Here is an 18,289-nt window from a genome sequence, read left to right as displayed (position 1 = left end):
AAAGAAAGTCCTGGGCCCGGCCCAGTGGTTCAGTGGTTAAGTGTGCACATTCCGCTTCAGCGGCCCGGGGTTTGCCAGTTTGAATCCCAGGTGCGGACATGGCACCGCCTGTCAGGCCATGCTGTGACAGGCGTCCCACATATAAAGTACAGGAAGATGGGCATGGATGTTAGCTCAGGGCCAGTCTTCCTCAGCAAAAAGAGGAGGATTGGCAGCAGATGTTAGCTCAGGGCTAATCTTCCTCAAAGAAAAAACCAAAAAAGACAAGGAAAAGTCTTTGTCATTTAGAGATATACTGAAACGTTTACAGGTCTGAGATTTGCTTAAAACAATCCAGCAAAAGTGAGGGGAGTAGATGAAACAAGATTCACAAAATGTCGGTAACGGTTGAAAGTAAGTGATGGGCACATGGGAGCTCATTTGCTCATTTGAACATTTCCAAAATAAAAAGATTTTTTTAAAACATGCAAATGTAATCTGAGGCGTTTGAGAAGCAGAAAGGAAAGGCTCCACTTTTACCCAGTCCCTGCCTGGTCCTCTTCAACTCATTTGTGTTAATTAACTCCCCGGACCCTGCTTTAACCTGTCATTTCTTTACTTTTATTTTTTTTAATGAAACTGAATATTTATTTAGAATGAGAAGAGATATCACAACAAGTTATAAAAAGTCAGCTTGGGGGCCGGCCTGATGGCACAGTGGTTAAGTTTGCACGTTACGCTTCAGCAGCCCAGGGTTCGCTGGTTCAGATCCTGGGTGCAGACGTGGCACTGCTGGTCAAGCCATACTGTGGCAGGCGTCCCATGTATAAAGTAGAGGAAGATGGGCACAGACGTTAGCTCAGGGCCAGTCTTCCTCAGCAAAAAAAAAAAAAAAAAAAAGGAGGATTGGCGGCAGATGTTAGCTCAGGGCTAATCTTCCTCGCACACACACGAAAAAGTCAGCCATAGCGCCCACAGTCGGTGACCTGGCCACATTTTCTTGGTGTTCACTATTCCAGCAGATGCCTCAGGTTCCTGCGGCAAGCACTTATAACTCTCCTCCCAAGGCCCATGCATGGGGGCAGTGGGTGGAAGTGTGGAGGAGTTAATGCCTCTGGGGGCCAGCCACCCCTAGGCGGTAGAGGATAAATACCTGGTTGGGTGGGGAAACGCTAAGATATTCCCACACAAACTCCCATGTTATTTCTAACATCTTCAGAGCAACACTCCCTCCTACGGCCCCACCCTATGCCCTCAGTTGTCAATGTTCTAACACATGAACCAAAAATTTAATACTGCCGAGTAGACACTTAAGTCAAAGAGATTTCACTGCATGTGCAAATTCTGATTCATTCATGGGGAATGTCTGAAGGCTGAAGAGGATGCTCGGCGCAGCAGGAAAAAGTGCCACAATGGATTAGCAATGTCTGCCGCGGGCAAGGGAGTGGGCAAGGGGTGACCTGCTTGGCATGCCTAGACATTACCTAAGGATGGTCAGCCGGATCTCAAAGCCTGGGGAATAATCCTCATAGTGGATGATCTTGGCAAAGATCATTGGGGTGACAAAATTGGCCAGTGTGATCACAATAGAAGGCAGGTACAATATCAAGAGGTTCTCTCCAAAAACCATCTTGTCAATTTCCTATGAAGACAACAAAACTGGTGAGGAGTATAGTAAGGCAAGTTGCATCACAAATGAGTTGACCGTTAAAGAACTCAACTAGACGTATGTCAAGTCATTATGCTCTACACCTTAAACTTATATAATGTGCTATGTTAATTAGATCTCCGCAAAGCTGGAAGGAAATAAAAGAACTCAACTATACGTGTTTAGCACACAAAACGAAACACATATGTCATTCAACATGGCCCCTAAACATAAGCTATTTCTTTCCTCGTGTGTTCAATTAGAGGAACCATGATCTAGTAGCATCCTGGAAGAAAAAGGAGCTCTATTGGATTTTTTAAGATGAAGATTCTTGCAGAGAGGTGGGGCAGATTCTTGGGGCCAGCCCGGTGGCACAGCAGTTAAGTTCACATGCTCTGCTTCGGCAGCCCAGGGTTTGCCAGTTTGGATCCTGGGCACAGACCTACGCACTGTATATCAAGCCATGCTGTGGCAGGCGTCCCATGTATAAAGTAGGGGAAGGTGGGCACGGATGTTAGCTCAGGGCTGATCTTCCTCAAAAAAAAAAAAAAAAAAAGAAAAGAAAAGAAAAAAAATCCATGTATTCTGTACCAGTGGACAATTTAAAGTATTTTCAAGGCTGTATTACTAACTGACTTGGAATAGCCATTCTCTACTTCTTTCAGAGTAAGAGCATATTTGGTTATCTGGGATAAAACGAAATTTCCTAACCTGCTTTGTAAAGCCATCTGACTAAATTCTGGCCAAAGGGATGTAAGCAGAAGTTTTAAGCACAACCTCCAGGTCATGCCCTTGAAGGCAAGGGAGGTGCCTTCTCCACCTCCTTCACCTCCTCCCCATTGGCTAGAATGTGGACATAGTGAGCTACTGGTACCATATAGAAAAGGATGCATCCTAAGGATGGCAGAGCAACAAGACGGAAGGAACCTGGGCCCCTGATGACTGATTTCACGGAGCAGAGCCACTAGACCAACTTGGATTTTTAAAACCGCTGCTATTTTAGGTAAATTGAGACCCCAGCTGATAAGCAGTAGAGTTGGGGATTAAATGCAGGAAGTCAAGCCTAGATTCGAATATTGTGTATTCCAGGAGGAATTCCAGTCTATTTTGGATGCTTTTTATTTCTATTAAAAGTGGAAATTCGTCACCTGTGATTTTCGGTTCTCCGTCCTATCAGCCAAACCTATATCCCCATAAGTAAAACAGAAACGATGATGCTGTCTGCCTCAGAGGTTTGCAAGGCACTTAGCCTAACGCCCAGAGTAAGTTAAATTGGCTTTCACGGGGTACTCACCTTTTTCATATGCTCCTGCGAGAATATAGTTGCTCTATAGATTGCGTAAAAGCATGCCGCTAAAACGGCCAGAACAATACAGTTCAAAAACAGTCTCAAAGAGTAAATCCGTATTGTTTCCTCTGAGGTCCTTTCCGCTATTTTCTGCCGTATCCTTTCTTCCTCCAGATCTGCCTGAGGACCAAAGAAAAGTCATTTGTGAGCACTGGGAGGAAGGAATATTCCGGGGTGGAACCTGCGATTCATTATACTCTCCCCATCCATCTTTAAGACTTTCTTTAAATATTCTTCTTCCCCAAGATACCTTCCTAGACCAAGCCCAACTAGTTCTCATGTCTACTAAAGACCTGCGTCAAGGGAGAACCTCCTGTTTCAGACAGCAATTAGACTTTGCAATAAATGCGAAAGCAGAACTGTAACGTACTCATGACATCACTTCTATGTAGTATGCCTTATCTCTTTAAACAAATGATACATTCAGTTTGGGTCCTTCCATCTTACTTTATTAAGCTTTTGATATAAAGGGCCCCTCCTCCTTTTTTTGGTGGGCTTGGTCAAGATGCTATTTATTATTCCTCCTCTCCTTATTAATTTGGAAATTCTCTTCTACTTTTTCATATTCTCTCCACTCCACCTTTCCACCACAGTACTCCTTCTTTGTCCTGTTTCTGCTGGTGTAAGCAGTGCTCGTGACAGGCTCTCCTCAGGTGGAAAAATCACAGTGTAAGGTGGTCGGGGAGGAGGGAAGACACCATCTCCTCCCCGTCGCTGTCGTGTCCCCACCTCCCGTCCCAGCCCCAGGTCACCAGCTCCATGCTTGATCCATCTCTGGAAGCTGTTCTCCACAAAAGCTCTAGAAAACGACATACAGGAAGCTCGCTGCGACAGCCTGGCCCCCACCTAGCTCCTCTGCAAGCTGCAGGCCCACCTCCCAAGGCACAAGCTTGCTGGCCGGAGAAAACCCGGCGCACTCACTCGGAGCTCGTACCGCAGGCTGCCATGCTTCAGGTCCGCCATGCTGCGGTTGGTGATGCAAAAGTCCCAGCCGGCGAAGATCTTGTTGCAGTAACTCTGGAAGTGCTCTTCACTCCGGATCAGGTTGATTTTGAACCCTTCCACCGACCTGATCCCAAAACACGATTACCCTTCTTATAAGAACAAAAAAAATACAGGCCCAAGGATTGGCTTTGTCTACGATTAAAAAGTTACAAATGGCTGCATTTTCTATTTTGACATAATCAAGTTTGGGACCATTCTAAATATATGTGGCAGCTAACCAGGCATCTCATTGCTGAAAATCATCTCCTTTCATCCATCCAATGGCTCTTCTCACAGCTGGAATAAAATCTAAACTCTTTTAACACAGCCTAGAGGTCCTGCATGATCCTGCATGATGCCATCCTTCCTCCCATATGGCCACTCTGCTCTAACTACAACGGCTTCTTTTCCTCCATAAACACACAAACCTCTCCTCCTGCCTCAGGGCCTTTGCACTTGCCATTCCCTCTACCTTCTTCTGGGAGTGTTCTTTGCCTGCCTCTTCCCATGGCTGTCTTCTTCCCATCCCTCAGGTTTCAGCTCAAATGTCACCTCCCTGGCTTCTTCACCACCCCATCTCAAGTTGTGACTCCCACTTCATGGTAGTCTCTTTCATTTCCTTCACAGTAATGAACCTAATCTGCAATTATTTATCTGTTTACTGCTTATAGCCTCTGACCCTGACAAATTTTAAATTCCTTGAGAGCAGGTACCCTGGTTGTCTTGCCACCTTTACACCTAGAATGCCTGAACCATATGGCCACCTTCCAATTGATGGATAAATGAGTGAATAAACGACTTACATAGTAAATTAACCAAATATTTAGTGAGCATCTTTTTAGGTCAGATGCAACTCTGTGGCACACTTCATAATTATTATTCATTCAATTACTTTCATGGAAAAAAATACGCCCTATTTATATCAAATACTTGATATAAAAACGCCAAATGCCACAGACTCTAGATGGAACAGGGTATTTTTAGGATTTGCAACTGAGTTGTGAAGACAATACAATTGTAAGGAATTATGGCAATCAGTCATTCTGCCAAAGGTTCATAGCAAAGAATTTACATCAGAACCACCTGGGGTGCTTTTCCAAAATGCAGATTACCAGGTGGTTTTATACCCTGAGATTTTTTTTTTCTTTTGAGGAAGATTAGCCCTGAGCTAACATCTGCTGCCAATCCTCCTCTTTTTGCTTAGGAAGACTGGCCCTGAGCTAACATCCATGCCCATCTTCCTCTACTTTATATGTGGGACGCCTGCCACAGCATGGATTGCCAAGCGGCGCCATGTCTGCACCCAGGATCCGAACCGGCGAACCCCGGGCCGCCGAAGCGTAAGGTTCGAACTTAACCAGTGCACCACCGGGCCGGCCCCTACCCTGAGATTTTTAATTCGGTAGGTCTCATGCGGAGTCCAGAAATATGTCATTTTATAATGCTCCATGGTGATTCCGAGGTCCCATCCCAGTTGAAAACCTCTGATTTAGACTAAACCCACATTTTACAGATGAGAAAGCGAAGATCCAGAGAGGAAAATTATCTCCCTAGATGCAGAGAGTTAGTGGCAGAACTGGGACTAGTTTGATGATGAGGATGATGATGATTCTAATTTAACAAATGTCCCCAAGGTGCCAGGCCCAGTGCTAAGTTCGTTACCTGTTTCAGTTAATCCTCCAACAACCCTCCCTGGTGTGTACATTTCACAGATGAAGAAAATGGGGCTCAAAGAGGTCCAATGACATTTGAACCTTTGTCTCTGGACCCCAAAGTCCACACTCTTCGCCATTCTTCAGCCCTTCCCCATTCCATCACACCCCGCCCTCCGGCCAGTCTTCCCCGGGAAGCAGTCCAGGCCCTGAGGTGAAGCAGCTCGAGTAAGATCCGGAGAGGGATTCACTGTTTGGCTGATAAAGCGTCTTTCTTCTTCAGGGCCCCTGCCAAGGCCCCGGGAGGGCCTCTAGCAATGTGTTCATATGGTCTTGTTTTCATTGTTTATAATTTACAAAAGATATTTTCATATTCTTTGTCTTAAAGAAGGCCCTTTCAAATTGTCTAAACTGCAGGCCCATAAAACTTGGATCTGCCCCTGCCACGATGGCAGAACAGCAAAGCCAGAACCCCAGTCAACCAACATGTCTTTACGGAGCATCTCTCTGCCCTCAAAATGAGCCACTGCTCATTCTTGTTGGTACACTGTCCGATGAGATGTGGGGGATGGGCACACGTGAGCTAACTTTCATCTCCTAGATTCTGACTCAGGACATAAGTGCCATCTGGGCTCTGGGGCTTTCTCTGTGGTGGCGAACCCAGGTCCCCGTGGAGGGCAAATTCAGTCCCCAACATCCTGGTCTCTTTTAGGCCTGTGCTAAGGAGCTTTACAGCCCCATGGCTTAGAGCACTAACCAGGCTCTCCTAAGGACAATGAAGTGGGTAAGAGAGGTGCCCATCCATGACTGTCTGCCTAGCAGCCCTCTTGGGGCAGAGAGAGCAAGCGTCCATCACAAATGTGTGGTTCTCCTTCCACAGTACAGTGTTAGTGCTGGGAACTGGCTGCCAGCCAGGGACAGCATCTCCCAGCATCCTTGCAGTTAGCTATGGTCATGGGACTAAGCTGTAGCCAATGGAACGTGAGTGACGTGCATCACTTCCAGGTCTAGCCCATGCTTCAGGACCATCACCTTCCACATGATATCCCTCCACGGTCGTGTTCCCTTCCAGCCCTCAAGAGGAACTTCAAAGCCACATGCTGAAGATGGCTGGACTTTGGTCAACTTGAGTCCCAGAAGGGCTGAGAAAGAGTCTACCACACTAACCTGTGCCCTGCTCAGAACTTCATGTAAGAAAGATAGACAACTTCTATTGTATTGGGGCCATTGTACTTTTTGGGGACAGTTGTTGGTTAGTAATAAAGTAATTAATATTCCTTGCTTTTCTTTTCTTGGGTATCGGTGTCTCCCGCTAAACCACTTGTCTACCATGGGAAACGCCACGTCCTCATGTGATCCTAACCCACTGGCCACAGTTAGGAGGGTCAGAGGGCTGAGCAGTTGAATCATAGACACCTTGCTCCCTGTGGCCACAGGTGAAGGGTCAGGGTTGGGTACCTGAATGAAGCAGAGCCAACAAGTTTCTTCAAAGGATCTCTGGACCTGTGACCCAGGGAGTCCACATAAGGAAGCCGCCACCAGGAGAATCAGACATGAAGGAGCCCTTGCTTTTGGCTGTTTTGAGGCCATACCTACATCCTTGTCCTTCCTGTAATTTGGAGCGTCCTGCCTTCCTTGGTTCTCTGAGCCACTCAATTCCCTTTTGTCCCAGGTAGTGAGAGTTGGGTTCCCGCCATTTGCAACCCAATAGAGACCTGGTACCACAAACACCGGATCAAACACAAGGTTGAGGGGATGGCACTGGCGAATGTGTGCATTGGCAAATGTGTGCAACAATGATTGACCGAAAACTCCAGGCTGCTGCGCCAGCTCCCAAATCCTGCCTCCATTCCCTCCAGGTCTCCTCAGCCTCCAACACAGTCATGAACCTCTCCCCAGGAAGTTCACCCCTGGACTCTGCCCAACCTTGAGCAAGGGCTCCCAGAGTCCACGGACCTCCAATAAACTCCAGCCTTCAAGAGTAATTCAAGGAGAACACAATGACAAGATAAATTTTACCTTTTCACTATCCAAAGAAGGCTCAGGGCCAGGTAGGCAATTGTGCTTAACAAGTAAGCCAGAGGCAAATCATAAGTGAAAGTCTGAAACTTCACCCCGTCAATGGTGTAATGTCCATAAAAGAGGCAGGTCTCCTCCAGGAAACCCTGAAACAGAGCCAAAGACTGAGGTCAGACTGGTGAGCTCACTGCAGGGGACCAGGAGACCAGCATCTGCCTCAAGGAGCTCATATCCCAGCATCACTGCTCCTCCTTGAATCCCCAGAGACTGGAACAATCCCAGCAGTATACAGGGTGCTCAGTTAGTGTTAGGGGAATAAAACACAGACAAACCCTGAGCATTAAAAATACACAGGTATAGGAGGCTGTCCTGGTGGCGTAGTGGTTAAGTTTGCACATTCCGCTTCAGTGGCCCAGGGTTCGCAGGTTCCAATCCTGGGTGCAGACCTGCACCACTCATCAAGCCATGCTGTGGTGGAGACCCACATACAAAATAGAGGAAAACTGGCACAGACATTAGCTCAGTGACAATCTTCCTCAAGTGAAAAAAGAGAGGAAGATTGGCAACAGACGTTAGCTCAGGGCCGATCTTCCTCACCAAAGCAAAAAAAAATACATAGGTATATGATCCAAATATGAAATTAAGAAAACAATTCCACATGCAATAACAGCAAAAAGAATAACATACTCGGGAACAGACTTAAATGTAGTGTAAATCTTATATTCTTAAAACTACAGAACAGGGTTAAAAAATTAAAGAAGACTTAACTAAATGGAAAAAAATTCCATGTTCATGGATCAGGAGATCCATGGCAATAGTCCCCAAATTGATCTACAGATTCCACACATCCCTATCAGAACCCCAGCTGGCTTCTTTGTAGACACTGACAAGATGATCCTAAAATTCATATGGAATTGCAAGGGACCCAGAATAGCCAAAACAGTCTTGAAAAAGAAGAACAAAGTTGGAGGACTCACACATCCCAATTTCAAAACTCACTACAAAACAACAGTAATCAAGACAGGGTGGTACCAGCATAAGAACAGACAGACAGATCGATGGAAGAGAACTGAGTCTAGAAATGAACCCATACATCTATGGTCAACCGATTTTTGATAAGGGGAAAGAACAGCCTTTCAAGAAATGGTGCTGAGACACCTAGAGAGCCACGTGCCAAAAAATGAAGCTGAATTCTACCTTACACCATATATAAAGATTAACTTAAAATGGATCAAAGACCTAAATGTAAGAGCCAAAACTATGAAACTCTTGGGGCCAGCCCTGTGGCCCAGTGGTTAAGTTCACACTCTGCTTTGGCGGCCCAGGGTTTCACCAGTTTGGATCCTTGGTGTGGACCTAGCAGCGTTCATCAAGCCATGCTGAGGTGGCGTCCCACATAGCACAGCCAGAAGGACCTATAACTAGAATATACAACTATGTACTGGGGGGCTTTGGGGAGAAGAAGGAAAAAAAAAAAGAAGAAGAAGATTGGCAACAGATGTTAGCTCAGGTGTCAATCTTGAAAAAAAACAAAACAAAACTGTGAAACACTTAGAAGAAAAGCTAAATCTTCATGACCTTGGATTTGGCAATGAAATTCTTAGATATGACACCGAAAACACAAACATTAAAAGAAAAAGCACATTGGACTTAATCAAAATTAAAAACTTTTGTACTTCAAAGGACACTATCAAGAAAATGAGAAGACAATCCAGAGAATGAGAGAAAATACTTGTAAATCATATATCTGATAAGGTACTTGTATCTAGAATGTATGAAGAACTCTTATAACGCAACGATAAAAAGATAATCCAACTAAAAACTGGAAAGAGGATCCAAATATTTATTCAAAGAAGATATATAAATGGCCAAGAAGCACATGAAAAGACGCTCAACATCATTACTCATTAGGGAAATGCAAATCAAAACCACAAAGAGATTCCACTTCACACAAATAGGATGGCTGCAATCAAAAAGTCAGATAACAGCAAGTGCTGACAAGGATGTGGAGACACCAGAATCTTCATGCACTGCTGCTGAGAATGTAAAATGGTGCAGCCACTTTGGAAAAGTCCGGTAGTCCGTCAAAAAGTTAAACATAGGATTACCGTTGGACCCAGTGAAGCCACCCCTAGCTATAGACCCCAAACAAATGAAAAGATATGTCCACCCAAAAACTGATACAGGAATGTTCGTAGCAGCATTACTCCTAACAGCCAAAAGGTGGAAACAAGCCACACGTCCATCATGAACAGATAAACGAAATGTAGCATTTCCACACAATGGAATCTTATTGGGCCACAAGAAGGAATGAAAAGACTGATAGATGCGACACCACGGATGAACCTTAAAAACATGCTCAGTGAAAGAAGCCAGGGACAAAAGACCACATAGGATATGATTCCATTTATAGGAAACGTCGGGAAGAAGCATTTACAGAGACAGAAAGCAAATTAATGGTTGCTTAGCGCTGCTTAGAGGGGACTGGTAGGTGATAGAGGGTATAGGGTTTTTTTTTGAGGTGATGAAAATGCTTTAAAACTGATTGCGGTAATAGCTGCACAACTCTGTGAATATAGTAAAAGCCATTGAATCGGACACTTTAAATGGGTGAGGTGTAGGACGTGCGAATTAGATCTCAATACAGCTGTTAGCAAAACAAACAAAAATCAAAAAAAAGACACCAAGGGTGCTCTATGTGAAAATACAGTGAAGCAAAGTCCATGACTTCTTATGGTGGGAATAACTGAACACCTCAAACTCCTCCTCAATAGCAGGAAAATTCCAGGAGAGTGAGGAAGAGAACACACACAGAAAGCAGAAATGGTATAGGCGGGACATAGATGTTCACTACAGCATTGTTTATAAAGGGGGAAAATGGAAGCAATCTGAATGTCCACCAACAGGGCACTAGCTAGATTGTCAAAAATCCATATTATAAAATATTAAGCAAGACCATGTCAAAGCATGAGAAGTGTCAAGAAGGCTATGAACCATGGTGTTAAAAGTTTGGTGGCCTCAGGGGAGGGGTACTTTCAATTTTTATTCTATAAATTCTATATTTTTTACGACTACTATATATTTTTACACTGTGCAATTAAGTAAATTTTTTAATAGAAAAAAGAAACATAGAAACAGAAGACGCTATCTTCTTTTTAACTCTCCTGAAGGCAGGGCACATGGGCCATAAAAACTTGCCCAATGACTTGAAACCTGTTCATATTGCCCCAGGCTGATATCAGGGCTATAATCAATCTATCTCTCAAAACAATATGAATTACAGGGCAAAGGTCCACGGGGCCTGGAAAGCAATTTTTCTGATTTGATAATGAGCTTGGCTCAACTGTACTTAGCAAAGACAAACCACTGTGGGATCTCTCTGGCTCTCTCTCTCTTAGGCCCACTTAAATTATTAATAATAAAATTAAAATTCAGTTTCTCGGTCACACAAGCCACATTCAAGTGCACGAGAGTTAGTGGCCACTGCATTTTACAGCACAGATCCAGAACATTCTCATCATTGTAGAAAATTCTTTCGGACAAGGCTGTTCTTTATCATGCATACTTCATTGAACATTTATGATCATTTATGATTAAGTGCATCTAAGTCTCCTATGAAATCTTTCCTATAAAGAATAAGGTTATGGTGTGTGGAGACCTACGAACAGAAATTCCTCTTGTGGGATATAATCTAAAGAAATGGGGTTAACAGTAGCTCTGGGATTTGATTCCACTCTGCTTTCACTAGCAGTGTGACCTTGGGTGAGTCACTGAATTTCTTGTCTCCTTGCATAGTGGATATTTGCATAGTATCAGTTTTCTTATTTGCATAGCATCAGTTTTCTCATTTGCATAGTATCCATTTTCTTATTTGCATACTGGATATTTGCATACTATCAGTTTTCTCATTTGCATCATGGACATTTTAACACCCGCCTGATAATTCTTCTCAGTTGTTTTGAGGAAAACATGAGATCAGAGATGTGAAAACCACTTTTTCTCAAAATCAAATGCAGTAGACAAATTCAAAGCTTTCTACTTATCTACTCAGAAAAGCGAAAGTTCAATGACAAGGCATTTTAAGACTATAACTTTCAGAACACATATTTTTATATATTTGTATTTTCTAAACACCTAAAGGAGGGATTCTCAACCAGGGGCGATTTTGTCCTCCAGGAAAAGTCTGGAGACATATTGGTTTGTCACAACTGCGGAACTGCTCCTGGCATCTAGTGGGTGGAGGCCAGCGATGCTGCTAAACATCCTACAGTGCACAGGACGGCCCCACAGCAAAGAGTTACTGGACCTGAAATGTCAATAGCGCCAAGGCTGAGAAATCCTGGTCTAGGGGGCAGAGATGGCCACTATTCATAGCTGCAATCTTATTTGCTGAAAAAAGTGGGATAAAAAAACGAAAGCTCACCAAAAAATCATTTTTTAGAAGATTGAAAAAAACCTTTTGGAACTACCATAAGAAGGATGAGATTAACTCGACTTTATTTGTTTTTTTTTTTTTGAGGGAAGATTAGCCCTGAGCTAACATCTGCTGCCAATCCTCCTCTTTTTGCTGAGGAAGACTGGCCCTGAGCTAACATCCGTGCCCATCTTTCTCTACTTTATATGTAGGACGCCTGAGACAGCATGGTGTGCCAAGCCGTGCCATGTCCAAACCCGGGATCCGAACCGGTGAACCCCGGGCCACCAAGAAGCAGAACGTGCGCACTTAACCACCGTGCCACCGGGCAGGCCCCTAACTCCACCTGAGAGCAAGGGGTGTTAACCTGTGATTAGTAGACTTTTAAGGGATTTTAGGGAATGCGTATGTATGTGTACAAATGCGGTGTGTGTGCACGTGTGCATCACACTTGTCTGTATGTGTAATTTCTGGGGAGAAGACCCATGGCTTTCATCCAGGCAGCCTAGGACCTCCAATGCTAAGGTTTTTCAATGTCAGAAAAATTAAATAAATTCTATCTGGGTTTGTTTTCACTGAAACTTTTTTCTATGGGGCAACTCAGTATTTCATTGCAGGTCAATACGAAGGTGGCAGGGACTAGAGAAAGGCCTTGCTGAAATGACAAAGCTTATTTCCTCTATATTCTGGGGGGGGCAGGGCGCGGTGCAGGTGAACGCAATCCTTGCTGCTGAGGTCATGGCAAATTCTTTTACTGATACTTTTGCAGACACTTGTGTTTGACTCTTACTGCAGACATTCAGGCAACTGATCTTTAACTTATTTGCGGTATACTGAGGATGCAGAATTATGTTAAATACTTACAGTGCCAGAGAGCAAGTCTATGAAATAACTATAAAAGTAAATGAGTCCAGAGCTACTTATTGGATACACTGTGCACTGGATATCTGTGAAAAACAAAAACAAGAACATCAGTGGGATAGTTTCAGTCTCTGCGACTCGTCCATCATCATTTGTGTATACGTGCGTGTATACGCATATACGTTTAGATATGTCACACAGAATTGTGTACGGATGTGTTTGCAAGTTGGTGATTTTCTATTTGCAGTCCAAACCCCAATGCATCAAGTACAACAGCATTTTCCCCTTTCACTATTTCCCCAAAACATCTGGGGATATATGTTTCTTCTATACATTTTGTTTGTGGGTCCACTTATGGTAATGTTTTCTGCTTGTATCAGTATTTTGTGTCTTTGGGTTCACATTTGCACGTGTTTTGGAATATGCGACTGATATAATTATTATTTCATTTTAAGCACATCTAATTTTAAAAGATCTCTATGTGTGTGTAAACAACCATGTGGCTTCATTCGAAAAATACATATATTTACATACGTATAATTAACCAAGAAATTGTTTGAATATCAATCTTAATGACACTACCTTTTCCTTGAATAACTAATTTGCTTCCTCTGTATCAGTCAACTATTGCTGTGTAACAAATAACCTCAAAGTCTCAATGACTTAACATACCAAATATTTACTTTCTCATTCATGGATCTGCAGTTGGAGTTCATTCAGCCGATTCAGGCTGAGCCGGGATGGACTCCAGGCTTCTAGCTGGGCTCAGGTCTCTCCACGTGACCTCACTCTGGGGCCCAGGCTGCAGAGGCAGTGGCTACCAGGGGACACTCTCCTCCTGGCTCTTGTCAAAAGGCAAGCCAACCACACAAAGCCATTTCAAGCTAACACTGCACCAGACAAAGTGAGTCCCATGGCCAAACGCAAAGTCAACAGGGCAGGAAGCACATTCACCCTGTGGGTGCAGGTGTGGTGACCCTGTTGTAGCCTGTGTCTGACTCAGAGCCCCGCACATAGTAAGTGCTCAATAGACACTTGTTGAAGGCATGACGAAGGGAAGGAAGGTCACAAGAGGAAGAGAGGGACTTCTGATCCTTTCCTTAAGGGACAAAGTTTACTAGGTAAGTTAAAAAAAAAACGTGTGTGTGGCCAGCCCAGTGGTGTAGTGATTAAGTTTGCATGCTCCACTTTGGCAGCCTGGGGTTCGCAGGTTCGGATCCCGGGCACAGACTTACGCACCACTCATCAGGCCATACTGTGGTTGTATCCTACATACAAAACAGGGGAAGATGGGCACAGATGTTAGCTCAGTGACAATCTTCCTCAAGCAAAAAGAGGAAGAATGGCAACAGGTGTTAGCTCAGGGCCAATGTTTAAAAAAAATTTTTTTTTAATTATGAGTATTGCTTAAATAATAATTTATACTTTTAAAATTTTCTATATTAAAAAACAGAATTCATATTGTTTTCAATTATTTATAATTTTAAAACAAGCATTTATTATTAATGAACTAAATATTAAATAATGAGGTGTTATCTGAATAATGAACAACCAGCTCATTATTTAAATATTTAAACTCATTATTTAAATTATTTAAACTGAACCCAGGGTTTCCACACAGCAGCAGGGGATGCCTATCTGTAAAACGGACGCATTAGAAATGGGGAGGCGGCATCTGGCATACAGTGGGCACTCAAAATGAGGGCCCGGAATGAAGTCAGCGTTTCCCCCTTATTCTTATTTTATTTTGAAGTGTAATAGAATTTAAAAAGAAACAAATATGATGAGGAAGAATGTTTAGGGCCACGAAGCGATTCTAGAGGAATCACTGATTCTTCTGCAGAATGGGGTTATGTGACAAGAGAAGCAAGAGGCCTCAGGACTTAGAGAGGCCTGGCTCGACTCTGCCCATCCACCTTGAGCCCTCGAACAGAGCCCGGGACTCCAGGGTAATCAACAAATGTCGGTGGAATGACAGAAACTCTCCCCATTCGAATAAACGGGACGCCCAGAAGGTCTGACCTGGGTTGAGAGTTCACTGAGCCACAGGTCCAGCACTTGCCATGGTGTCTGGCACGTGACTGGAGTTTAATCAGTGGAGGTGAGCATCACCGTTACTGGAGATAAAAGTCTTGGAATAAGGGCACTGGAGCAGGTTGTATCATGTTTGCTAAACAGTCCACATTTCTGCCCTGTAGCGCTCCTCCCAAATGCCTTGCTGAACTCAGGAGTGGCCGAGTGACGTGCTCCGGCTAATGAGCTGTGGCAGAAATGACGTGCGTCATGTCTTCCAGGTGGAAGTTTTAGGAGCCAGCACGTTGGCTGTGGCTTTTTCCTTTGGACACAGTGACCGTCAATGGCCCAGACAGAGGCTGCTCCATCAGTTTGGGCTCCAGAGTGAAGACAACATGGAATGAAGCGACTGCCAAACAGTGATGGACACATACGGTGAGCGAGAAAGAAATCTTTGTGGTTATTAGGCACCAAGAGTTATGGGGTCATTTGTTTCCGCAGCATAACCTAGCCTGTCCTGACGAATAGAGTCACCCAAGGCTTAGAATATAAAGATTCCTAGAGAAGGAAGCATCGGAATGAGGTACACGGTGAAAAGAACACTCTTCATAGAAACCAAGCCTCAGACTCACCTATGTCTTTGGAGGGAATGAGCACAAAGCTGCTGTTGGTGATCTTGTATTTGGTGAGCAACATTGGGAGCAAAACCAGCATAAAGATGATCAGAAATATCACCAAATTCAGCAACACCAGAAACCGCAAGAAGGAGAAATAGGACTGAATCCCAGTGCCAAATTTCCCTGGAAAAAAGAAATCCAGACATCACTGACCAGGAGTATTGACCCACTATCCAGTGTAGATCAATCAGACACAGAGGGCTGAAGTTGGAGGAATCTTGGTGGGGGAAGGAGGAAGAAATATTTTATTTTTTCTACAGTTGGCTTTAACGTTCTACGATCTAACGGTTTAAACTTTCACTCATAAATCTACACTCAATCTTGCATTGGTCATTTGAGAATGGTGTGAGGGAGGACTCAATATTTCTCTGTTCTCATTTGAATATCTAACTGACTCAGCACCATTTATTGAGAATGGTATTCTTGCCTCAGCGAATTGAAGTAGTGCTTTTTATAATTGACCATAAACGTATGAATCTGTTTCTGAATCCTCCGTTCTGTTCTGTTGGTCTATTTGTCTATCCTTGCATCAATACTACACTGTCTAATTATTGGATACTTATAATAATACTTGATAGATGAGTCTATAAGTCTTTCAGCTTTGTTCTTCCTCAGGTATCCTTGGTCCTCTGCATTTCCATATCAATTTTAGCATCAGCATATTAATTGTCACACATATACACATACACACATACACAAAACGTGCTGAGATTCTGATTGGGATTACATGGAATATCTAGGTCAATTTGAGGACAAGTGACATCTTTACAAGAGTGAGTCTTGTGATCCATGAACATGGTATATTTAGGTTCTTTAATTTCTCTCAACAGTATTTTGTAGTTTTCTGTGCAGAATTATAACCTATTTTTCTTTAGATGTATTCTTAGGTATCTGATGTTGTTTGATGCTATTGTAAATTGTATCATTTCAAAGTTTCATTTTCTAAATGTTTGTTGCTGGTATATAGAAGTACAATTGGTTTTATATATAGATCTTGTACGTAGCAACCTTACTAAATTCACATATTAATTCTAATAGTTTGTCTTTTTTATTTTCTACAGATAAATCACGTCTTCTGCAAAAAGAAGACATTTTATTTCTTCCTTTCCAGTCATTCTCCCTTTTCCCCAACATTGAGCACTGGGTAGGACTTCCAGGATGATACTGAACAGAACCAGTCATAATTGGCACCCCTTTTCTCATTCTCCATCTCAGGGGAACAGCTTTCCATATTTCACCATTAAGTATGATGCTTGCTGAAGAATTTTTATAGACATTTTTCGCCAGATTAAAAAAGTTCCCATCTATTTCTTATCCGCTATGAGAAGTGAATCTTATCGATACTTTTTCTGCAGCCGTTGGAATGATCATACAATTTTTCCTCTTTATTCTGTTAATGTGGTGAATTACCTTAATGGATTTGCAAAGAAAAAAAAAACCAGCTTTCCACCAGATAATGATTAAATTCCTAAGGACAGACAGAAAGCACGCTGAAGAGTGATGGTGTCTGCTTGCTCTTGATGGGGTCAAAGAACTCATCTGAGACTGAAGATATAAGAGACCCACAGTCTTAGCTTCTCTCTAAACCCAGAAACCCGGCCAGAGCAAGGAGCTTGATGATTCCATCTTCACTTCCTGCCAGAGGAGTACCTGGCCAGCCAAGAAAACACAGGAGTGGAGCCACTGAAGAGAGAATCAAGATCCCAGTTCCCCAGAGAGAAACCATTCTCCAACACACAAGCCACGTGCTGAATGAAAATCTCCAGAGAGGCCACCACTTAATAAGAGGGAAAGTTGGCCGCGGCGGCTAAAACCTTGGGCTCTGAAGCCTGACTGGCCGGGCTCAAATCCCGGGTCTGCCTCATCCTAGCTGAGTGAACTTGGGCAAGTATATTAACCTCTCTGAGCCATGCAAATGATAAATGCCTATATGAAAGGCTATCTGAGATAATATAAGTAAAATGTTTAACTCAATGCCTACTCATGGTAAAGACTCAGTAAAGGGAAGGCTCCTATTATTTTGCTCCAAACGTGACGTTACACTTAGGTCTCAAAAGAAGAAGTCCCGGATGGTTAAGTTTTAAGTGAGCCTATGAAATCCCCTGGACATTATGTTCATATTCTCCTAAGAAAACAACAACAGAAAAAGGTAGTTCACGGAACAGATTACCAATGGCATTTCACAGGTCTTAAAATAGTAATACTGGGGACAAGAATTTCTCCCATTTATTCTGCCACATTCCTTACAAACTTTACAAAATTTCCATTTAAGCAGTTTTGAGGAGATGCTTGTAAACTATTTTGCTTTATGGCAGAAACTACGTAACCCTAAGACGCGTCTTCCCCTGGTTCTGCTATGTCACCCAAATGTTTAAATGGTTTTTTTTTCTAATTTTATATGTTGGCACAACTTCCGGTTTGGGCATACTTGCTATGGACTGAATTGTGTTCCTCCCCAGCTTCATCTGTTGGAGCCCTAAACCCCCAGGTGACAGTATTTGGAAATGGGCCTTCAGGAGGTGAGAAGGTTTAAATAAGGTCCTGGGGGCGGGGGGAATGCCCCTGTGGGAAGAGGCCCCAGGACATGCGCTCTCCATCCTCTCCCTTGACGTGCACACAAAGAAGAGGTCACACGAGGACCCAGGGAGAAGGTGGGCTGACCTTGAACTTCCAATCTCCAGAAGGTAAGAAAAT

The 18,289-nt window shown here is 43.4% G+C and overlaps 1 protein-coding gene across 17 annotated transcripts in view; it reads right to left on the bottom strand.

The window, feature by feature from the left end:
- Nucleotides 1-18,289, bottom strand: part of TMC7 (transmembrane channel like 7) — a 54,265-nt gene that overhangs the window by 14,284 nt on the left and 21,692 nt on the right. For 16 of the 17 annotated variants that reach the window (XR_011424782.1, XR_011424783.1, XR_002799298.2 and 13 more), the window contains 6 exons: nucleotides 15,551-15,718; nucleotides 12,909-12,991; nucleotides 7,631-7,776; nucleotides 3,897-4,044; nucleotides 2,922-3,095; nucleotides 1,464-1,621 (listed from right to left, as the gene is read on the bottom strand). Coding sequence is in view for 9 of the 17 variants with exons in the window: in XM_023616249.2 (XP_023472017.2) it covers nucleotides 1,464-1,621; nucleotides 2,922-3,095; nucleotides 3,897-4,044; nucleotides 7,631-7,776; nucleotides 12,909-12,991; nucleotides 15,551-15,718 (877 nt within the window). In the remaining 8 variants the exon portion in view is untranslated. The remainder of the gene's footprint in view (nucleotides 1-1,463; nucleotides 1,622-2,921; nucleotides 3,096-3,896; nucleotides 4,045-7,630; nucleotides 7,777-12,908; nucleotides 12,992-15,550; nucleotides 15,719-18,289) is intronic. The other variant, XM_070232237.1, reaches the window with a different exon arrangement.

Source organism: Equus caballus, chromosome 13 (assembly GCF_041296265.1).
Source record: "Equus caballus isolate H_3958 breed thoroughbred chromosome 13, TB-T2T, whole genome shotgun sequence".
Taxonomy (NCBI): Eukaryota; Metazoa; Chordata; class Mammalia; order Perissodactyla; family Equidae; genus Equus; species Equus caballus.
Note: the sequence above shows the minus strand (reverse complement) of the source record. Positions and strands in the feature narration are given on the sequence as shown.